At 38.0% G+C, this 25,196-nt stretch overlaps 1 protein-coding gene across 12 annotated transcripts in view; it reads right to left on the bottom strand.

Annotated features, from left to right (window-relative positions):
• RASAL2 (RAS protein activator like 2) overlaps nt 1–25,196 on the bottom strand; it is a 359,574-nt gene that overhangs the window by 54,624 nt on the left and 279,754 nt on the right. For all 12 annotated transcript variants that reach the window (XM_078078022.1, XM_078078024.1, XM_078078023.1 and 9 more), the window contains one exon: nt 3,350–3,459. In XM_078078022.1, coding sequence (XP_077934148.1) covers nt 3,350–3,459 — 110 coding nt within the window. The remainder of the gene's footprint in view (nt 1–3,349; nt 3,460–25,196) is intronic.

The following is a 25,196-nucleotide window of genomic DNA, read 5'->3' as shown; positions in this document are numbered from 1 at the left end:
ATTTGATAAATGTGCATATGCTATATCTAGTAGTTTTACTTCACAAATCTGACTCAATCACATAAGGACAAAAAAGGTGTATGTTCAGAAATGTCCACTATATCGCTAGTTTGTGCCCCAAAGGGGGAAACAATTAAAATATCTATCACAGAAGTGGAATATGTTACAAAAAACTGTAGCATACCAAGAAGGCAGCTGTTAAAATAATGTAGATTTACATGTACTGACATAAAAGTTGTCCAAAATATTTGTATTAAAAAGTAAATCACACAGTAATATGTGTAATATGATTCCACTTATATGAAAATAAGCAAAACATATATATGTGTGCATTTATGTATGGATTTTTAAAGAGGTGTGAAAATATACAAACTGCTAATGAGGTTATGTGTATGGAAAGATGGGCAGGGTGAAGGGGACTTCAGCTTTTTGATCTGTACTTATGTACTAAAACTTACTTTTTTAAAAGATTTTATTTGTTTTTGAGAGAGAATGATAGTGCACACAAGCCTGTGGCAGAGGGACAGAGAGAGAGAGAGAATCTCAAGCAGACTCCCTGCTGAGTGCTGAGCCCAGCGCTGGGCTCCATCTGAGCCACCCAGGTGCCCCTGTAGTGAAAGTTTTTAAAACAAAGACATATGCATTTTACTGTATAATTTAAAAACTGAAAAAAAGGGTTGCTTACTAGGTCTGCCTAGAGTTTCTATGGATTTGATATAAGAACAGAAATGTTTTGCTACTGAGATTTAGACACTATATACCATTTTGGAAGAAATGGCCTGACTTGGGCAATCAATGCATATAACCCAAGAAAACCACAGTTTTTGAAAAAAATCTTTGGTCTCACCTATAAGGGTACTGATTCAAAGAACTCAGTTGATTAATATCTTGTACCTTAATTCTATTTATATGCATCTGCAGATGATCTGAAGGCAAGAGAGCTTGTTTAAAAAAAAAAAAATTATATATTCAAACTCTAGTGAGTATATCCCTTTATGGGAAGAATAAAGTTTTTGAAAGCTTTCTGTATAAGAAACTTCTATAATTCAAATGGATTTGAAAAATATAAATATTTGAGATTTACTGGCACCTTTTTATTATGCTGTATTTGAGATACAAAGATACTATTGATTGAAGCAGAACTGCATGGAAGGCACACATAATGAATTTAGGTCATCGGAAAGGCTAAATAAAAGTGCACTAGCTATATAATAGCATATAGGAGACTCTAGGAGAATACAATCTAGTGGTAATTCAATCTAAGCATTCCTTTAGGCTACCTAAAGCAAAATGGAAGAGGAAGGAGCAATTCGAAATTATGAAAGTGATATTTAGTGTAAGTTTAAAAAATAAAGTACTCCTATAAAAACTATTTCCTTGTCACCCAAACATACACATGATGCTGCAGAGTTTAAGAAAGTGGCTACTGAACTGGGAGTGTTTCAGAGGTTGTACAATGTCCTTGTTCTTAAAAACCAATATTTTGGGGGGGGTGCCTGGGTGGCTCAGTTGGTTAAGCGGCTGCCTTCAGCTCAGGTCATGATCCCGGGGTCCTGGGATCGAGCCCCGCATCGGGCTCCCTGCTCGGCAGAGAGCCTGCTTCTCCCTCTCCCTCTGTCTGTCGCTCTGCCTACTTATGCTCTCTCTCTGTCTCTGTTAAATAAATAAATAAATAAATAAATAATCTTTAAAAAAAAAAACAACAATATTTTGAAAAAATTTGTCATTCCATTTTATTGAGACTTTAAAATGTTTTTAACTCTTAGAAAAACAATCAGCTTTTTAATGATTACTTTAAAACAAAGAGGTATAGGGCGCCTGGGTGGCTCAGTTGGTTAAGCGACTGCCTTCGGCTCAGGTCATGATCCTGGAGTCCCTGGATCGAGTCCCACATCGGGCTCCCTGCTCGGCAGGGAGTCTGCTTCGCCCTCTGACCCTCCCCCCTCTCATGTGCTCTCTCCCTCTCATTCTCTCTCTCTCAAATAAATAAATAAAAATCTTTAAAAAAAAAAAATAAAAATAAAAATAAAACAAAGAGGTATAAAAGAGATAATTAACAACACAACTTTTACACGGCAAATTGGACAGACTTGCAAATTTCACAGAGCACCTCTAAAGTGGTTCAGGGATAAGAATCGCTGATAAAGCAGTATACTGTCTCATCAGCTAAGTATGGGGGACAAGTTACTTCATCCATTAAAAAAGGAGAGGAATTCTCTGCCTGGCAAATCTATAATGTGCCATTACAGAGGCTGTAATCTATATTTGCTTGTTATGTAGATAACTGAAAATAATGGACTTACTAAAAGAAAAAAAATCCAGTATAAATAAGAGTATCAGATATGAAGGGCAGACAGAACTTCAAATCCAAGCTCTACCACCTACTAGCTGTGTGACCTTGGGCAAGTTTCTCAATTTCTTTTGTCTTAGTTCCTCATCTGTAAAATGAGGGTAATAACCATATCTAGGGTTGTAGTACATGAGAGACTACATTAAAAATGCTTGGCAAACAGTAAGCACTCAGTAAATGTTGGTGACGTGTCAAAATACAGCAAGTACCATTTCCTAAATTTTGAACAATGTGGAGATACGAAGTATTAAAAATGTGTTTTAAAAACATTCAACGATTTTACAAGGTTGTTATCCTTAATGAGCTACACTTTTGAGGGTTACTCAAGCTGATAGTCCTAATAATCAAAATCTTCCTTTTCATACGTTTTCTAGATGTGACTGCAAATCAATACAACTGATTCCATATGCTTTACACAAAGAACAATGGAGCAGTGAACAGCATGGACTTCAGCCAAATTGCTCAAGTTCAAATACCATTTTTGCTATTTACTAAGCTGTATGACCTTGGGCAAGATTATTTAATCTCTCTGTGCCTCGGATTCTTCATCTACAAAGTGGCTATAATAATATCTATCTTATAGGGTTACTATAAAGATTAAACAAGCTAATGTATATAAAGCATCTAGTGCAGTGCTCAAGACATGTTTACTATTGTCATCATCATCCTACAGTCATTCTACACAAGAAAGACATCTCTGACCACTAGGATTTGATTCTATAGAAACAGCACTTAAATTAGTTCTTACTTTCCAATATTGTAAGATTCTTAAACTGCCTGGGCATTTGAGCCAACACTTTGTACCTTGCCTCAATATGAACAAGACAAAAAAAAAAAAGTGAATTTAGTATTGCATCTTTCCATTGTCATTGATGCAAAGTCAGAGATGACTAAAAATGCCTTATCAAAACCCACTGTAGAACTGCTTTCCCTGTTTAAAACAAAAACAGAAACAAACAACAAAACTGCTTTCCCTGTTTTAAGAAAGCTTACTCCTACCTGTCATCTGCGTTACGAAGGGATGGAAGCCGAAAGCTAGTGTTTCTGTCAAGTTTTGATTGGCTTTTGGTCCTCTTGATGGAGCCTTTCAGGCGCTTGCTGAAGAACCCCTAGAATGAAAAGGCAGAAGGTGATGGAAGAGAAAACCAAAAGAGCACTTTGCTGTCTCCTTACTCCTCTGTACCACCTCTGGAAAAGATATTAAGATTTTTATAATGAAGACCAAAACAAGAATCCAGCTTTTAATTTTTTAATTTATAAATAATAGTTGCTTGAAGCCACCTGGTAATGTGATGAAAATTTTTTTTCTTCTAGGATAACTGGGATAATTCAACTTTTTGATAACACTTAACTTCTTATTTCTTAAACATTTTCTATACCAGCTATGGTAGAGAAACTTCTAACTTTGATAACAGAGTTTTAAAAACACAACAATGTAACAGAAAAACATATTCCTTTCTATGAAGAAGTTTTCAATAGAAAAGGGCATCCAGTAGGTAGTTTCCTGAACTAAATTAAGGGAGAAAAGGAAATGAGAATAGCATGTGCAAGGGCCCTGAGGTGAAAAGGTACTTAGTGCATTAGAGGAATTTTAAAGAATATACTGATAGTGAGAAGAGAAGCTTTATTATAAGAGCTCCCCGCCCCGCAAAAAAACAAAACAAAAAACCCAAACCAAAACAAAAACTCAAAAATAAAAACAGAAAAAACCCTACAATGCCCGTACAAAAATTCCTCAAACAAACAAAAAAGAATTATGTAATTAGTATAAGGTAATGTGTTGGTAGTCTCAAAAGCGTTAAAATTTGGTTTATATCACCTTGGATACGTTACTTGTAAACTTAAGTTTTAATGTAGCTAAACTATCTTGAAATAGGTATCATTTATGAAACTACTGAAACATCTAGACTTCAGAAGAACAAAGTAGTTTACAGTTTTTGGCCCCCTACTTGCCTCCTACCACTTTCACTAAACTATCTAGAGCTCCTTAAACATTTCCTAGTCTTAGCACCTGGCAAACAATGAGCATCCAATAAAAGTGTGTTGAATAATGGAATAAATGCGCGCATGAATGATGACAGTCACTGCTTTCAAGTAACAATTCTATTGTTGGCAAATGAATGGACATCTTATGGAAGCATATCAAAATGTCTTGAGAAAAAGTTCTAATTCAAAGAAAAGTATTTTGATGCTGGGAAAATGACTCTTTCTAATCACCATGAGATGAATATTATCTTATAAAAGCTATGTACAATAAACATTTCCATAAGGAAGAGAAAGAAATACTGGGTCAGGATCAGCATGTCAAATCTTTTATATTCTTTTAGTTATCACCAAAGCCCACTGTTTTGGGTGAAGACTGTATTAATCAAGATACACTGGGTTATGTTTATCTTATCATCTCAATATCTTAGTAGCACAAAACATGTTCCACATCTATCTATGAGCCGATCAACTAAGGGAGATGGGGGCTTCGCTCTGTGCTACTCTCACTTAGGGACTTAGGCTACAGGAGGCTCTTCCTCTGCACATCTAAAGTTGCTTCAGAAGAGAAAGGAAATGTGGCAAGTTATGTACTAGTTCTTAAACCTTTATGTCACTTCCGGTCTCATTTCATTGGACAAAAAGTCACATGACCACACGGGATCTCCCTAGGGAAAGGATATACGATTGTATCATGTATCCAGAAAGAAAACTGGAGAGGGGGTATAGCTCAGTGGTAGAGCATTTGACTGCAGAAAGAAAACTGGGAATATCTGGTGAACAGTAATGTGGACTACCACAGTGCTTACCCATGCCAAGTATTTTGCAAACACAGAATGCACTGCTCCTTTCATTTGAGAAAAATGGAAACAAACTTATTTGAATCAGAAATAAAACTATTTAGCTGACTGAAAAAAAAATGCTTATGTTATTTCTTGTTATTCCCGTAGCCCAAGAATAAGTGTAAAGACTCCTAGAAAATACCACATAGACATAATTCCCTAGGCTGTTTTTTATTATAGGTGCATAGAGATTGACTGGAGGGAAGAAAACAAGAAAACAAAAACTGTTTTTTAAAGTACTACATTTCTTTTTGGTTTTGTTTTTTAAATTTTTTTATTTAAGTTCAATTTAGTTAACATATAGTGTATTATTAGTTTCAGGGGTAGAATTTAGTGATTCATTGGTTGCATACAACACCCAGTGCTCATTACATCATGTGCCCTCCTTAATGTCCATCAGCCAGTTACCTCATCCCCCCACCCCCTCCAGCAACCCTCAGTTTGTTTCCTATAGTGAAGAGTCTCTTATGGTTTGCCTCCCTCTCTGCTTTTATCTTATTTTATTTTTCCTTCCCTTCCCCTATGTTCATCTGTTTTGTTTCTTAAATTACACATGAGTGAAATCATATGGTATTTGTCTTTCTCTGACTGACTTATTTCACTCAGCAGAATACCCTCTAGTTCCATCCATGTCGTAGTACATTTCTTTTCTTCTTTTTTTTTTAAGATTTTATTTTTAAGTAATCTCTATACCCAACATGGGGCTTGAACCTACAACCCCGAGATCAAGAGTTGCGTGCTCTACCGGCTGAGTCAACTGGGCTCCCCCCTAAAGTACTGTATTTCTTAGAGACAGGCATTTATCTGGTCTCCTGTCCAATCTGAGCATTGCTAGGGAAAGTCACTGTCATCTGTTCTCCAAGGCAAAGGCTTTATTTACTACTTATTATGATTCAATCAGAATGAGTCACCACATTTGCTCATAAATGTAGTCAGCAAACCAGACCCAAGTTTATGGAATGCTACTTGGACTGTTTATGGTTGGTTCCAAAACCACTCGCCTAAGTTGAGATTTGGCCCAAGGACCTGCCCAAATATCATATATAAATATATTTCTAGCAAAAATACAGTTAAGCAGTTAACTGAGAATGTACTAGTAGATGTTCACTCATGCAGTATTTTACTTTTTGTGGAACTTACTATATAATACTTTCTTGTTCTAATCCATTTATTTAATAAATATTTGTTTTATGTCTATTTGTTGTAAAGCACTATACCAGGTATTGTAAAGGAATCAAAGATAAAGCAAACACAAACTCTGCCCCCAAGGAGCTTATAGTTTAATATGGGATTTGGAAACTAAATATAATTATATATGACACAATTAGGGAGGTAAGTGTTCTTAATGTCTGGCATATTTAATCACAAAATACATTTCTTTGAATCTAGGACACCGCTGATGGTAAGTCATGTTATTATTTTATGTACACTAAGAAAAAAGCTGCCAATTAAACTATAACACAATGCTTTATCACTTAAAATTTTTATTTTGTACTAAAGAAGTTTTTAAAAGACTTACTTAGGCAGGTTTTGTCATATATAGCATAGTGTACACATAAAAAGAATATATGCAAAATAAATTGGTTAAGGTATTCCTAATGCTTCTTTCTTCTAAACTATTTTTTGACTTGGAGTTGTTCATGTTTTTCCACAGAATATCATTCTGAATCCTTTCAAGAATGTTGATGACAGAGTATCTTAAAAGAGTAACTTACAGGGATGTTAAAATGTGAAAAAAATGTGCATCTTAGAATTGATAATATGGTATTATTTTAGAGAGGTATATAGGAACTAATTTCAGGACTTCAGAAAAAGACAAGGTTACATCACCTGGAGAAATAAGCGGAAGTTATATGGAAGAAGTGGAATATGGTAGGTCCCAGTGGGTAGACAGGATTTGGATTTGGAGGTGCTGGGGAGCTAGGGTACTGTATGAACCAAAGCCTGAGAAATGTCATGGAGATAAGAACACAATGGGTATCCATTAAGTAGATTTAATCTGGCTTGTATATGATTAGAAGTAGCGAAAAATAAGGTTGGGAAAGTAGTTTGTCCACCTACTAATGCATACTTATTGCTCCCATTGGCCCTTAAGCGTTTGGGGAAGGTGTAATGCTATATCTATCTTAACATCTACCATAGTGTCTAAACTTTAGTAAGCACTCAATATATATGCGAAATTACAGTTGTTCTGGGAATATAGATAAGGGAAAGTTTAAGATAGCCCGGAGTAGTCAGTAATGTTTCACAGAGGTAGTAGAATCTACAACAAAATTCTGTTTTTATCTCCTTGATAAAATTGAAACATGGTTTTCACCTGAGAATATTGTTTAGCTTAGGCTATAAAGGTTGATCTGGCATCAGTCTATTCGGCCATGTGGTCTCCCACGTGTTCAGGAAGACCACTTAAGTGAACAGACGATGCCACTAAAAACTCACTATCTCCAAGCTAGCCTTAGCTCCTACTATGCCTCTGTCCTGGACCAACTATGCAGCGAGCCAGCCTTCCAGTGACATTACCCCCACTAGGAAACCTCGGAGTATAAGGCATGCCCACTTGCCCACTGCCCCTTCTGAGCAATTCCTTATGAACAGATCACTATCCTTTGCACCAAGTAATTCTTCTGCCCTGACTATAGCTTATTGGACCAAGGATGGATAACTGACCTAACAGTCCCTAAAAGAGGGGGCCTGGTAAGAGTTCTGCCTGTAGGATATGGTATCACCTGGTAGCTACTAAATATTCTAGCCTGATTCCTGGCCGTTCCCTGCTTCACGCTTTACCCTCCAGCAACTCTGAGAGCCTGAAATTTTCTACATTTACCATGCATCTCTGCTACTACTCATATTCCCTCCCTTTCCCCTGGCTAAGTCATCCTTTCAGACGCAGCTAAGGCATGATCTCTTCCAGAGTGTTTTTTGACACGTCCTACACCTTACTCTAGAGGAGGTGGCCCTCCTCTGTGCTCCTGAGTATTCCAAATAAATAGAGCTAATCTTACATTTAGCACACTGCATGTCCACTTATGTGCCAACAGCCTTCCCTCTAAATTCTGAACTCAGGGCAGGGATTAAACAATCTTTGCCTTCCCAGGGCAGGTCTGATAACAGGCAATTTGTAGGGGCTCAATAAGTGTCTGTAGAATGGAAATAAAATGGGCAGTGAAATGAATAAAAGCCACTGTTGCGTTTTTGATGCAAGTACCAGTGCAGAAAGAGCAGGCAACTCTGAGTCAGAAAGTGTGGCATCAAATCCTGGCTCCAACTTCTCCTATTGAATGACCTTGGACAAGTCATAACTTCCAAGTTTCGGATTTCTTACCTGTAAAATGAGGAATAAAAAATCCTCTTCCTAGGGCCATTCCAAAGAATAAGATAACTGAATGGAAAAGTATTTTTAAAATAATGGAAAATGGGTCCCTATAAATATTAACTGAATGTGAATCTAGGGGGAGAGACTACTGAGTAGGTGAGGTAGAATCACGACTTTCCCCCTTAGAAACTACCACATCAAAGGAAGGGAGGAAAACTGGAGGTAAGTTCTACAAATAGCAGGGATTTTCGGCTCTTCTGTCCAGCGATGCACGCCAGCGCCTATAGGGAACTTGGTACATCACAAGTGCTCAATCAACATTTGTTGACTGAATGAATTTACTGAAGGTTTCCTGGATATGAAGCACTGGCTAGGTGCTTTCCAATACGTAATACTGTGTAACTGATGCAACAACTCCACAAAATAGCCAATCAGCAACTTGCTTTAGGTCACACACTTAATAGATGAGGAGTCAGGATTTAAACCCAGTATATTGAAAACACTTAAAAAGTTTCATTCATTCATGTATTTATTAAGCACCTTTTATTGGTTTGAGGCACTTGAGATGCTATCGGTGAACAAAACAAACACAAATCTTTGCCTTCATTAGGCTTCATATACTAGTGGAAGGAGACAGACCATAAACCAAGAACATAACAAATTAGTAAAAGACAAGTGCTATAGAAAAATAGAGCCATGTAAAGAGCTGAGAATATAAAGTGGTCACGATAGGCCTTTTGGAGAAAGATTACACTGACTAAAGACTTGAAGGAGGTGAGTTAGCCTGCAGGTATGAGAAGGGAAAAGCATTCCAGGCAACAGGAATGGATTGGGCAAAGGCTTTAAGGCAGAAGAACTCCTGGTACGTTTCAGAAAGAGCCAATAAGTCAGTGTGGCTGGAGTGGAGAAAGCAATGGGAGGGGTTGTGGAAAATGAGCCAATGGGTAGAAGTGCTGGTCCCAGTAGCAGGGTGAGGGGCAGATCCATTGTGAGGACTTCACCTTTTACTCCGGTTTCTAAGGAAAGCAACAACAAGTAACAAGACCATCCAAAACAGTCATAAATAAGCATTTGTTTTTCTGAGAGAAATAACCTTAGCTATGAAAATAGAAATGTGTACTGATTTAATACGGTGTTAAGTAAGAATGTGCGTTATGTGAACCGTTCACTTTCTTTATCAACAGTAGATCACCTGTCAACAGCTGGGATACAGACACGATGTCTGACTTTTCCCAGGGCACATGGCTGCCAGGTGGCAGAGTACAACTTCAAGCCCAGGCAGCCTGACTCTGGAACCTTGCTTTTTAACCACTATACTACACTGGTTCTGCACATTCTCATTCCTCTTCAAAGTACTGTGGAAGGAGCCGAGATGGCCTTCAACAGATGAATGGATAAAGAAGATGTGGTTCATATATACAATGGAATATTACTCAGCCATCAGGAAGGATGAATACTTCCCATTTACATCAACATGGATGGAAATGGAGGGTATTATGCTAAGTGAAATAAGTCAATCAGAGAAAAACAATTATCATATGGTTTCACTCATATCTGGAATATAAGAAATAGCACAGAGGATCACAGGGGAAGGGAGGGAAAACTGAATGGGAAGAAATCAGAGAGGGAGACAAACCATGACAGAATCTTGACTCTGGGAAACAAACTGAGGGTTGTGGAAGGGGAGGTGGATGGGGTAACTGGGTGATGGACATTAAGGGGGGCACGTGATGTGAAGAGCACTGAGTGTTATACGCAACTAATGAATCACTGAACACTACAACAAAAACTAATGATGTACTACTCTATGTTGGCTAACTGAATTTAAATTAAAAAATACAAAATAAAGATATATTCCTACAAAAGGTAAAAACAAACAAAATACTCTAGGCACTATAATATAACGCATTTTCTCCATGTGTGTTGTACTTAATTTCTATGCATTTATTATTACAGAATTATATACCACAAAAAAGAAAGAAATGCACTATGACAATTTGAAAATATGAGGGGAAAAAAAGAAGACAAAATGCCCACTAGTGCGACATCTGACTTAGAAAAATTTGCCACCAGGGCTCCTCCCTATATAATTAAACTGAAGTAAAATTGAAACCCTACTGGAATTACTTTTATTTTTATTTTTTTATTTTTTTAAGATTTTTATTTATTTGTCAGAAAGAGAGAGAGAGCACAAGCAGGGGGAGCAGCAGAGGGAGAGGGAGAAGCAGGCTCCTCACTGAGAAAGGAGCCCGATGTGGGACTTGATCCCAGGACCCTGGGATCATGACCTGAGCCGAAGGCAGACGCTTAACGACTGAGCCACCCAGACGTCCCTGAAATTACTTTTATATGTAACTGATTCTGTAGTCACTAGGAGACAAAAATCCAAATATAAGATTTAGAAAGAGATGGATGTCAAGAGGAAAATGCTTCTCTCTTTTACATCAAGTTATGACATCTATGTCTTATGTGAATGTGAGGAGTAAATGATGCTGACTTTAAAATCCAATAGCATCAGTGGAAACAAAGGAAAAGACTACAAATAAACTGATTTCATCCTTCAGACACCAACCTAATCTGAAAACACACTAATAAAACCCTCAAAACAAATCCTACCTCATCCAGGCCTCCTTGGAAATACTGTAACTGCAAGCTACAATTCTGAAAAATAGTAGAAAGCTTATCATTTAAACAACTCCATTGTCATAAAGCAAATGATACAACTAAAATGACTTACTTTAATTAGTCGGTACTCCCTCTTTTCTGCCAAAATAAGGCTTAAATTTAGCAACTGCCAGTGAAAGGAAAAGCCAAATGTTGCCTTAATCTGGAGCTTGGGCAATGTTAAGAGAAGGATAAGTTGTTCACCACCTACAAACTGGAGTAACCCCCGAAGACTGAAATTGGCTATCAGGGCCTGATTGGTAACTGAAATGAAACGGCTGCCAGGCAACCACTCTCAGAAGCCTCCATGACGGTAACGAGAGCCGCTGACTTGCCCGCGTCCCTTAAGACGTGGAGAAGTGGAGGCGGAGAAACATGTCATCACCTTTCACACAGAAGCAGGGTGATGTGCAACACAAGGCCGGGGCCATCCTGTGTGAGACTTTTTCTAATCAGTGGCCACACCAGGGATTAGGGAAATCTAGGTGATTCAAGCAATTTTAAGAGCAGTGCCTTAAAATACTACATGACTCATAGTAAGAAAATGCTACCTTGTCAACTAGAAAGGACCCAGGTGAGAATGGTCTCATTCTGGCTTTTCTAAGTTTTAATTAGTAAATTCATTTCTGTGTATTTGTGTATTTTAGCAGGATGGAATTATGGATTGCAATTACCTGAGAAGGGTGATGTCCTGTATAAATTATTTCCTTCCTTACTCTTTTAATAGACCTTAGGAACTTATAGATGTTCTGAAAATGTTCACTAGAATCCAGTTGTAGGCAATTAACAAGGAAGAAGGAAAAGGAACGGTAACTGGAAACGTTAAACTCTACTTTCCAGTCATATTTTACTTCCTTAGTTTATCTTCCAGTTATTGGAAGTCCAAATACGAAGGGAGACTCTAGGTAACAAGGATAACGACAAAACAAATCATTGCAAAGTGCTTTGTAGTTAACAAGCACTTTCAGTGTGGGGATTTCCCCCCTAGTGGGGACTTTTGTTTGTTTTTGTTTTTTGGCAAATTAAAGTGTCAAAGGGAAAAAAAGAAGGTCCTATAATAAATCACAATTGTTTTTCTAGCCCAGAGCTGATGAATCACAATCTTTGGGCGTGAAGCACAGTGATCTGCATTTTTAACAATTACCCAATGATTCTCTGGATTCTCTGGATTATTACGTTCCTGTTAAATTTTTTCAAACCTTTTACTTTCAACTTTTGTTTTAAATGTATCTTTAAAAAAAAACATTAGGTCTATTGAGGTATAATTTACAAAAGGAAAATTCATTATATTTGGGTGTGCAATTTGATGAGTTTAACAAATGTATATACTACTGCAACCAAGATACAGAATCCTACCACCCAAAACATTTCTTTGTGCCACTTTACAGTCAATCCATTCCTCCCACCTCAGCCCCTAGAAACCACTAATCTGCTTTGTCCCTACAGTTTTATCTTTTGCATACTCTTATATAAATGGAACTATGCAGAATGGAGTCTTTTATCACTTAAGCACACTGTTTTGGGAATTGATCCATGTTATTGCATGTATCAGTAGTCCGTTCCTTTTGATTCCACATATGGATATTCCAAAATATGTTTACCCATTTGCCAACTGACGGGCATTTGGGTTGTTTCCAGTTTGGGTCTATTAAGAATAAATCTGCTAGGGGTGCCTGGGTGGCTCAGTTGTTAAGTGTCTGCCTTCGGCTCAGGTCATGGTCCCGGGGTCCTGGGATCGAGCCCCGCATCCGGCTCCCTGCTCGGCGGGAAACCTGCTTCTCCCTCTCCCACTCCCCCTGCTTGTGTTCCTGCTCTCTCTCTGTCAAATAAATAAATAAAATCTTTAAAAAAGAATAAAAAATAAGTTAAAAAAAAAAAAAAGGATAAATCTGCTAAAAAAATGTGTGAACAAGTCCTTACATGGACATATGGTTTGGGACCCACCAAGTTAAAAGCTTGGTTGGAAATTCACAAATACCATGGAGAGATGGCAACTTTTTAAAAGGATACGATGTTAGTGAGATGGAATAGTGGAAGCAACTTGAGAAGGGAAGGAATCCCTGATGTTTTTTCCTTTCTATGTAAAATAATTTTAGATTTACAGAAAATTTGGAAAAATAGTAGAGTTTTCTCTTACCAAACTTCCCCTAACGTTAACATCCTACATAACCATAGTAAAATTATGTAAATGAGAAAATGAACATAGGGTAGCATATCAACAAATTACAGATCCAATTCTAACGTCACCAGTTTTTCCATCGTATTCATTTTCTATTGCCACTGTAAAAAACTGTCACCACATGGTGGCTTAAACAGTACAAATCCATTATCTTACAGTTCTGTAGGTCAGAAGTCCAACACAGGTCTCACCTGGCTAACATTAAGGTGTCTGCAGGGCTTTATTCCTTTCTGAAGGCCCTAGGAGAGAATGTTTCGTGCCTCTTCCAGCCTCCAAAGGCCACCCACACTCCTTGGTTTATGGTCCCCTTCCTCCATCTTCAAGGCCAGTAATGTTGCATCTTTCTGAAAGGTTCTGTTTTTAAAGCCTGTGATTAAATTGAACCGACCTAGACAATCTAGGGTACTCTTCTCACCTCAAGGTCTTTAGCCTTACTCCTATCTGCAAAAGTCTCTTTTGCCACGTAAAATAACATATTCACAGATTCTGTGTCTTAGGATGTGGACATCTTGGAGGCCATTATTCTACCTTCCTTCCATACATAGTTTATGTAATTACTTTCTTACGAGTGGGCATCTGGGTTGTTCCCAATATTTTTGTAATTATAAACAATGCTGCAAAGAATACCTTGTGCATCTGTGTTTTCATATTGATGGATGTGTACCTTCAGGGTAGACTGCTAGAAGTGAGATTGCACATCGGTAACTTTGCCAGAATCCCCTCTAGAAGGGTTGTTCTAGTTTGTACTCCCATCAGCAATGTATGAGTCTCTGTTTCCCATGATCTCACCAACTAACTTTGTTGTCAAACTGTATAGTTTTTGCTAGCCTAAAAGGTGAAATAGTATCAAAATATTGTTCTAATTTGCATTTCTCTGGTTATAAGTGAGTTTGAACACTCTTTTTATATGTTCAGGATAATTTTTATAGCATTTGGGAATTACTGTTCATACTTTTTCCCCCCAGTTTTTCTATTGGGTTTTAGTCATTTGTCCCTCAATTTTTAATAGTTCTTTATATGTTGTGAATGTTTTCTCTCAGCTGGTTGTCTTTTAACTTTGTTATGATGTTTTTTTGCCACACAATTTTTAAAAAAAAGATCTACTTATTTTACAGACAGAGAGAGAGAGAGTGCACGCACGCACTAGGGGAGGGGCGGAGGGAGAGAGAATCCCGAGCAGACTCTGCCCCGAGCATAAGCCGGGTGTGGGGCCGATCCCACAACCCCAAACCAAAACTGAGTCGGATGCCCAACTGACTGAGTCACCTAGCTACCCCATCACAGAATTTTTAAAACCATTTTTGCCTCTGGCTTTTCAGTAGTAACCATTACCAAAAGTTTTTTCCTACATTAAGGTTATCAATGTTTCCTTCTAGTACTTGTATGGTTTATTTATTCATTTTATTTTACATTTAGATCCTTAATCCATTTGGAGTTCATGCTTATGTGAGGTATGAAATACATATCTAATTTTATCTTTTTTTTCCAAATGACCACTCATTTGTCCCTACACTATTTCTTTCAAATGCCAACTCCTCAGGAAGCCATTCCTGATCTCTCTAATAGGAGTTATAGTCTCTTGCCTCTGATTATCTAAACTCTTTTGTTTATATTACTGTTTTCCTCTGTCTTGACCAATAATTAGTTCTATTCCTATGCCATATCCCCTAGTGAGTCTTAACTCCTATTTTATATTCCCTACAGAGTCTTAACTCCTGAAGGCAAACATTATTGAGCTCATCTTTGTATTTCTTCAATGCTTAGCATACAGTGGGTTACTTAATACATACTTGCAGAATGCTAATGATTAACCTGAATTATTAAGAAAAGTCCAATACATTCAAGAAAGCGAAAATATCTAATACATTCAAGGGAAAAAACTCCTTAAAATGATTAAAATTAAGCTAAATCTGTGTTTAAAGAGGAAAAGTTTAGTATGAGGAATATTCACTTCTGGAGACCACCTCAGTTCCCGCTAATGAGATGTATGTTGATTTTCTTATGACTGGCAGAGACTGCGGATTTTAAGTTCAGCGAGTATGAATATAAGAAAAATGGCTTTGAGGGATAAAATAATGAGAAATGATGGGTCAAAACTAAGAAAGAGAACATTCTCCCAAAGTGAGGTCTATTAGTCTATTGGACAGTCTCCCAGAGGTTATCATGGAAGCCTGAAAAAGCATCAGATAATATAATGTGAGAGATACTTTTTCATTGTCAGGGGAGATGGACTAGATGAATTTAATTGAAGTTTTCCATCTCTCATTTCTAGGCCTCTAAGAATAAAAGCATCAGAGATGGAGGGGGGCTTTGGAGCCTAGTAGTTATTTAAAAAAATAAAATTCTTACTGTCTCTGGTGAAACAAAATGCACCTGAAACCCATATTATGGAAATGGCAGTAATGCAAAAGATACAAATAAAATAATATAATTATTCTTTACTAATGTCTATCAGGATGGCTTTTTTTTTTTTTTTTAATATAGAATAAAATGGGGAAGGGAAGGAGAAAAACATCATGGAAAGGATTTTATTAGGCATATTTATATAACTTCTAGCAGCTATTTCCTAACTGTACTGTTTATAATGCTGCAAATATTTTTTTTTCATTATAAATTTAGGCCCCAAATATTAACCTATTGATCTTTAGTATATAGTAGCTTTTTTTTTCCCCCTGCAAACCTTCAAGGATCTTAAAATACCCGTGTAGTATTTCATTACCATAAGAAAGGCATCATAGCCTTAGAGTAGGTCAAACAATTTGCTCTTGGTCACACATGTGAGACACTAACTAAACGTACATTAAACAAATACAGCTCTTCTCACTCCTTTGCCTGTTTAGGTACAAGTTCCTAAATGCTAATAATATAAAATCTGATACTCTGGCAGAATTCAAAGGCAGGTAACACAGACCCTAGATCATACGGTCAGAAGAGTGCAGAGCCTTTTCCAACGGTAGGCACCCGATTTTAATGGAGAAGAGCTCTTGAGTGACAACGGTCTCACTGACTGCATAAGATATGAGCCCAGGTAGCTAAGGACGGATCATGGGGTTCTGACCTTCACTTCTGCCGGAGCTATTGTCTTTTCCTCATTTAACTTGTAAAGAGTTGAGAGCAGACCATATTCCTATACATCCAATTATTCCTTGAGTAAGAAGCCAACTAAGATAGTCCCCATTAGTTACTCTATCATTTTTTTTTTTTAAGATTTTATTTATTTATTTGAGAGAGAGAGAGAGTGAGATAGAGAAAGCCCAAGACAGGGTAGGGTCAAAGGGAGAAGCAGACTCCCTGCTGAGCAGGGAGCCCGATGTGGGACTCGATCCCGGGACTCCGGGATCATGACCTGAGCCGAAGGCAGACGCTTAACCAACTGAGCCACCCAGATGCCCTAGTTACTCTATCATTAATCTCACAGGACTTCCACAGAAAGAAAATTATTCCCTTCTATTCACTACATTCCTCCCTTAATTCTATTTTACTTAACAGATTAATATACACCCTTAAAAAATTTCACAATGTTGATTAATTTTAAAGTAATGACGGAGATGTTACGGCTTAAGAGGTTAATGTCTTTGCAATGGGCGTACCTTAGGTAATCATGAGTCACCTATACATTAAGTGAGTTTTCATAAACAGGTTAGAAAAAAGAAAAGGTCAGTCCTGGAATTATAAGATTAACAAGATACAGTCCTGATCTTCTAGAAGACTGGTTTCTAAATTGTCTTGACTATGTATCAAATGAGTAAAATATTGTTGGTATGCATTCCTAAAACTGTTTACTTACAAAATACAAGAATGTTCTAATGTATGATTATAAAGCATTCAATAACATAACAATTTAAAGAATGAAATTTAAAAAATCAAATATTTCTTATTTTCTTTCTGCAACTCAGATGGATTATATTGAGTACCCTTCTGAGGTATATACATCCTATTCTGGAGACCACCACCTAGAATATCACAGGCCAGGGAAAGCAACCATGCAAATAATGACCCTACAATAAGGGTCTATATATAACCAATAAATGCACATTCCTATGGAAGGACAGGGAAGGTGAAGGCTAATGTTGCCTAGAAGAGGTAGTGAGACACTGGAGCTGAATTTTAAAGGATGAGAATACTTTTAGGAAGCATAGAAGGTGGCCTTTTTAGGCAGAAATGTGCAAATATAGCCGAAGAAACTTGTTTGGGGAACTCTTTAAGTTTGCGAAAAATGGAGCACTAAGATGGAGCACCCTCTAAGTTTGGAGGCTGAGAGATCTGGGGGTGGGGATGGGGATATTGGGTATTATACTGGAAGGGCAGCCAAACACTTGACAATGAAAGGTTCTCTATGCCAAGTGAACTTCGGTTTTTATCATCCTATAAAACATGAGTCAAACTCAAAAGCTTTCAGCAGGTGACTGATGCTTTTTGATGGAAAAGCTAGGTCTGTCTGGAAATATTTAAATGAGGGGAAGAAGGAAGGGAAAGAAAGAGGAGAGTGGAAAGAACTCACTGTGCAAGCCAAATAAAATGTATAATATTTGGTCATGTCCATGGGCACAGGACCATAGAGAACTACTAAATGACTTTGAGCAAGGGACAGTCAAGTAATGATCAGAGTTAGAACAGCAGTGCGAAGGCTAAAGTGGGGACAGAGGTGCTGGAGGCCAGGAGATGAGTTAAAGTCTCTACTGTACTAGATGGAACTGGCTACATATTTTGAGGGGTTCAGTGCAAAATACAAGGGCCCTTGTTCAAAAGGCAGGAACTCAGGGCCATTAAAAGTACTAAAAGAAAAAACTTTGCTTTCTTGGCCATCTCTCTCTCCATCTGCTCTGGTGTTTTTCATTCGCTATTTAATGTCATGCTCCCTCAGGCACCAGGGCAAGGGCAGATCTTCACAGGTACCCAGGGCCCCTGCCCACGACTCAGTATATGGGTGGCCCACTGGTTGCCAGGTTGCCCTTCCCTAGCCAATAAACCCACGTGCCATGCCCAGGCCCAGGGCAGGGAAGTTGAGCCAGGCTTCTTCCCTTCCCACGGCTGCCTCTGCAACTCACTAGGTATCTGACTTGGGGATGGGCAAGAGGCTTGCCCCAAATGAGTTGTGGCCTTTGGCCACCTGCCAGACACCAGTGAAGCTGACAAGCAGGAGCAAAGACAGTCCTGCCAAGCGCTGCCTTGGGGTGCCACAGAGTGTGCAGGTTAACCCCTATTTTTTTTATGCTTGTATAAAGGCCCATGCCAGGGTCAGAGAGTGACCGCTAGGGCTGGATGCGGCAGATGGGAGAGGCTGGTTGGGGTTCCAGGGGTGGGGAAATGGGCAGTATAGAATCCATCCCAGGGAGGCAACAGGAGGTGGTGCCAGGCCTTGGCTCCAAGTCCCAGCACATGCTCCACTGTCCCATTAGACCTCACTTAACAGAACATGAATCCAAAAACGGATCAATAAGAATCTTAGGATGGAAACCATAGAACATTAAACATGCATAAGGCCTTTCTGAGTCTAGGTCCTGTGCACTGCACTGGTCTCATGCTCATGAAGCAGGTCCTGGTACTGGTTCAGGGGAAGAATGTTTTAACAGGCACAGATAACTGAAGTAAGTGGCAGTGGGGCTGGGAAACAGTTGGATGGATGAATTTGAAGAGAGGAGAAGAGAAGAAGATCTGGTAATTGAATATGGGAGGAAAGAAAATACTATGGTTCTGGGAACTGAAGAAATAGTACTACAAAGTTGGAAATTCAGGGGGAAAAACATAAGTGAATACAGTTTGGTGTAAGCTGAATTTACATTACTATGGGACATCAGAACTAAGTGTTAGTTGAATCCAGAGGACTATTTGGAAGAAGATTCTCCAACAAAACAACATCGCTAGGGGCACCTGGGTGGCTTAGTCAGTTAAGCGTCTGCCTTCGGCTCAGGTCATGATCCCAGGGCCCTGGGACTGAGCCCCACACTGGGCTTCCTGCTTCGCAGGGAGTCTGCCTCTCCCTCCGCCTGCTGCTCCCCCTGCTTGTGCTCTCTCTGATAAATAAATAAATAAATAAACAAAAAAACACATCGCTTCCTATTTCCTGATTTGTTGATCATTAATTTCATTACTATACAAAAAATCATGGAAAGGTCCTTTGAATATCTCAGCTTTAACCCATTAAACGAGCCCACATCTAAAACATCATAAAAGACTCTAGAGGCAAAGGTGGACTATACACAAAATGAAAAAAGTCAAGCAGTTTATTTAATAGACATGAACTTATGGAAGAGATTATAAAGTATACTAGATAAGATACGAGTAACGAGATACAAAAATTTGCAAAAATTAAAAAATATTCATATGACTGCCATAATTTTTTTCTTTTATAACCAAATGTCATGCTTCCTATTTCGATATCCAGTAAAAATGTATGAAGCTATACTAGCTTCCCTATAGCAGGCAAAATTATGGTAGTTTGCATAAAAATGCAAATATGCAACGTATCACTAATGAGCACCTAAAAAGAACTTGTAGAAAAGCAGCAGCCAATATATAACGAAATGCATTTTGTTGTCCTTTTTCCTCACCAAAATAGATTTCATTTAACCCAATATTTCCAAAATATTGTCACTTCTACTTGTAATCAATATTAAGAAGTATTCAGATAACTGTCTATGCTTTTTTCTCAAGTTTTTTAACAGCTTTATTAAATTCACACACCACCAAACTCACTCTTTTAAAGTGCACACTTTAGTGGTGGTTGTCTATTCAGAGAGGTGTGTAACAGTCACCACAGTCTAATTCCAGAATATTTTCATCACTCCCCAAAGATATCCCGTATGAATCAGCAGTCATTCTCTCCTTAACCCTTGGCAACCATTAATGTAGTTTCTCTCTCTACGGATTTGCCTATTTTGGACATTTCACATAAATAGATCCTATACTGTGTGGCCTGTTGTGTCTGGCTTCATCCACTTAGCATCATGTTTCCAAGGTTCTTCCATGTTGTAGTGTATGTCAGCACTTCACTCCTTTTTATGGGTGAACAATGGAGAGAGCACGTTTTGTATATCCATTCTTCTTCAGCTGATGGACATTGGGCTGTGTCCAATTTTTGGCTGTTACAGATAATGCTGCTAGGAACATTCATGTACAAGATTTTGTATAAACACATGTTTTCAATTTTCTTGTATATGTACCTAGAAGTAGAATTGCTAGGTCATATGGTAAGTCTGTGTTTAATCTTTTGAGGAATTGTCAAGCTGTTTACAAAGTGGCTGCACCATTTTAAATTCCCTTCAGCAATATAGGAGGGTTCTAATTTTTCCACATCCTTGTCAACACTTATTATGTTCTCTCTTTTTGATTATCGTCATCCTAGTATGTATGAAGTGGTATCTCACTGTGGTTTTGATCGGCATTTCCCTAATGGCAAATGATGTTGAGCACCTTTTCATGTGCATATTGGCCATTTGTACATCTTCTTTGAGGACATGTCTATTCAAATCCTTCTGGAACCTTTTCTTTTATAGCTACAACAGACTGACAAAAAATTTTGTAGTGACATTATAATCAAATAATAACCTGGGAATGAAGTTCTTTTAAAATGAAATTAGTACGTGCTTAATATAAAACATACATTTAAAAACCCAGTGGAATGGTCCTGGCTGTGGTTATAGAATTAATGGGCCTGACAGTAGGAAGGCCCTCAGTGTTATTATTTACAGCAATGCTCGTACCCTGCTGAGTACAGGTATAGCTGAGAAGTACAAAAATATCTTCTTGTACAGCTAACACCAGCAAAACTGAAAAGTTGGCAAGGTTTCATTGCCCTATCTCTGGCTTCTTAAGTTTGGTCAAAGAGGAAAGCATCTAATATCAGTTGTACTTAGAGGTTAACTACTTGTTATTTTAAGTGGGCATTAGCCCTTCAAAACATTTATTTCTAATTGTGAAATGAAAGGTGTTAAGCCTCCACTCCCCCATTAAAGCAGAAGAAAAATATCTTTGCTTTGAGGAAGAGGGGCTTATAGTATACTACCCATAAGAATGAGCTATAAGTGAGTTCATCTCATTCTCTCTCAAATAGCCCTCTTTCTTCTCCTGGGCAAGATACACTGGCATATTCACTAGTTAGCACTGCTGCAAACCTATTTTATGAATAACCATAGATTGAGGAGAGTTCCCATCATTTTTTCGATTCTTTCGAGTTGAGAATCTTGGCAATATTCCCTGCCATGCCTGTTACCTTTTCCCCTGGGTTTTTTGCTATCTCCTTTCTATCTCCCGTAAGGGGTCATATCTAACCTTATTCCTTTTGTCTCTGCTTCAAATTTTATATTTTCTAGGATATTATTAAAAAAATTAAAAATTAGGGACGCCTGGGTGGCTCAGTTGGTTAAGCAACTGCCTTCGGCTCAGGTCATGATCCCGGAGTCCTGGGATCGAGTCCCGCATCGGGCTCCCGGCTCAGCAGGGAGCCTGCTTCTCCCTCTGACCCTCTCCCCTCTCATGCTTTTTCTCTCTCTCTCTTGCTCTCTAATAAATAAATAAATAAAATCTTAAAATTAAAAATTATACCCCTTCTGATTATAGAATGATTTAAAGGTATAGTTAATATTCAATATCTACAGACTATAATTTTTCTGACATTCTTGTTTATTATATTATTTTTACCTCTGGTAGTATTATTTTGATAGACATATAATACGAATATATCCATATATTATATATTCATACATACATGAATATAAATACACTCTCTATTAAAAAGAGGTACCACTGCAGGGTGATCCACTTTGGATTTTAACTCCATACAGATGGTCAGCAAAGAGAAGAAAAGTTGGATATAGAATCTTTAAGTAGCAGAGAACAGAACTTTAAGCGTCCAGGAATGCAGCTGCAACGAGGAATACAAAAGTTGAAATGGTATTGCACCTTGCTGCTATGAATTCAAATTGATTATTTCACCCCTAAGACTGAGATTCTCAGGCTGGTCAGAGGTCACTGTGCCACAATAAAGTATTCTGTAAATTTAGACTTGTCATCTGAACTGATGGTGTCAAACACTTGGAAGGACAACTAATATACAATGCAGCATTTGTGAGCAATAACAGGGCACTGAAAAAATATCGCTTATTAGTTTCTTATGCCAGACCTGAAGGTACAAAAGAAAGTACTGATGTCTACCAGGAAGACATGGACTAAAATTAAAATGTTCCTAATACATTAACCAATCATTTGGACAAACAGTTTCTCAACCCTGGGTACATGTTAGAATCACCTGCGAAGATTTCAAAAAATACAAAATACAGGGTTCTAGTCCAGAGATTTTGGCTTAACTAGTTTGAGGTGGAGCCCAGGCATCAGTTTTTTCCGTTTGTTTGTTGGTTGGTTTTGGAGATGTTCCTTAGGTGCTATTTAGGTAAAGCCAGAGTTGAAAACCACTGGTTTTGACAACGAACACTATTTGACCTTTATCAAGTGGGTATGAAGCTTCATCTCTTTGTTTAACTTGGAAAAACAAAAATCTTATTGAAGATCTTATTGATCTTATTGAGGATTCTATTCAAGACAGAGACCAATACCAACTGAGCCTCACATCTCAATACTTAAGAAAGAATGTAACATTTCTTTTTACATAAGAATTTAACTTAGTCTATATTTATTCTTCCAAAGCTTTGCTTTTTCTAAAAACTAGGCAAAGTTTTCATCTGTTGACAGTCTTCTGTATCTACTCTACCTTATCGGGAATGCTCAGGTGTCACTGTGACAGGAACAAGAAGGGTTACAAAGGAACAGTCAGCTACTGCCTTAGTTCAACTATGCTTTCTGGTTGTCTTGGCATATATTTTAGTGCCTGAATTCTTTCAGAGCCAAGCTCAAAGCTAATACAAACGAAGCAGCTGCAACTGCATTGTGTTACATTTACATGGAAGGCCAACTCAGACCATTGTGTTATGGAAATGAGAACACTAAGCCAAGCACCTGGCCCGGAACACAAGCAGCTTTCTTTTAGCCAAAGCTAAATTGATGGCACCGTCTAAGGAGAAGCGATATAAAAATCATAAATATCAATAGTCACTTTATAAATAGAACATTAAAGAAAGAAGCCTGTTCCAAAAACTCAGGCAATATGAAACAAATATATACAATTACAAGGCGTGATCATTTTCCCTTTCTGAATTAAATTTAAGTACCTGGATAACTTTCATTAGTTTACTCATTTCTTCCTAATCACCCCTGTAATATCAAACGAATGTAGTTTTAACATGTATAAGACATACAATGGATGTTTTACTTAAAGGAAAACACAAATATGACAAATGTAAAGTCTAGCAAGGTGCTAAAGAAAAAAAGTGAAAAATAGCATCTTTAAGAGGGGAAAAACTATTCAAATGACAAAGGGTTCTTGCAGAAGCTAATAGTCAAGACTCAGATCTGCAAAAACATTGTGAGCTTATACATATGTATGGCATCTAAAGGGCTCAAAGAAATATCCACAGAAACAAACCATTAAATAAAGAATTCTATGTAGTTTCACTTCCCAATGTAAGTAGACACAGTATACACTATATACATAAAATACCATAGCCCTGAATTCCAAATATATATTAAAGTCTCTCTTGGTTGAAGAAAAAATGTAACTATTCTGCATAGGTGTACTCATTTACTCCAAATGATCGCTTAGTGATTATTAAATGGTTTAGTAATCCATTCGACTGAGATATCATCAGTAATACTAAGAGAGTAAATGTGAGATACTCACTTGATGCTCGTCATTCAATAATTCACACATATCTTATCCATTAAACAATTATTTGCCCAGTGCTTACTGTGTGCAAAGTACTGTTAGGCATTGAGGCAGCCACAAAGATGAGAGGAGATATTTATTGTCTAATGAGGGACACAGTCCACAAACAAACAATTGCAACTGGAATTAAGGTAAAGAAATATGGAATGAAAAGAAGAAACAGAAAAACTACCCTGCAGATCTCTGCTTTTCCTTATGGCTATGATTAGATAAAAGTACAAATACACTGAAACATTCCTAAAAACAAAGACCTTGCCTTACCTATGCATTCAGTGGCCACATGAGTCCCCTCTTATGTCTATTTTTACTTTTTAAATTTATTGACTCTGCTGTCTACCACTGCTGTAAAGATGGCTTAGACTAAGTAAGAAATATACATGAATACACTGTTGTACTGGTTATCCATTTTAAGTTTTTAAAAACACACATTTTGGGAGATGAGAAAGATATACCAAGGTTTTGGGCTTCCCTGCTTTGGGTTCACCGCTATAGTTATTCCTTGTCTCCTTCCTGTCACACCAGCAGCACTCAGCAGGGTATAAGCGACTGCTACCCACCTGTTTCTCCTGGATCTCAAGCTAACCACTACTCTAGAACTACCAGCAGGCTCAGCTGATAGCCTGGGGGGGGTGCTGGGCTGGGCCTCTACTGAATGGCCGGCAGTCCCTGACCTATCACCCTGAGCTGCGACATTGACAGTAAGAGGGAAAGAGTCACTTGGGGAAAAGTTAAGTAATTTACCAGTACTTCCACAGTATTTATACAAATGGAGGTGGGAAGAAGAAGGCCCTTTTGGAGAGTCCAAGACTAGCTCCTTTTTGGTTTAGCTTTTGAGCCAAGATAAATATTTCAAAAAACAAATCCCTAATGCTTGCCAAATTTAGTTAAGCTTGACAAACAGTCACAGTCTTGCCCCAACCTACCTCCCCATCCTTCTCTCTTGCCATTTTTGCCTACATGCTTCTTGGCTCGTGCCTCACTGAACCCTTTCTATGTTCCCTGGACGCCTCAGTCACTTTATGAAGTGTGTCTTTCTAAAATGCTATTGCCTCAGCCTGGAATACTCGTCTTCCTGTCAATTATTTTCA

Source organism: Halichoerus grypus, chromosome 7 (genome assembly GCF_964656455.1).
Source record: "Halichoerus grypus chromosome 7, mHalGry1.hap1.1, whole genome shotgun sequence".
NCBI classification, from domain to species: domain Eukaryota; kingdom Metazoa; phylum Chordata; class Mammalia; order Carnivora; family Phocidae; genus Halichoerus; species Halichoerus grypus.
Note: the sequence above shows the minus strand (reverse complement) of the source record. Positions and strands in the feature narration are given on the sequence as shown.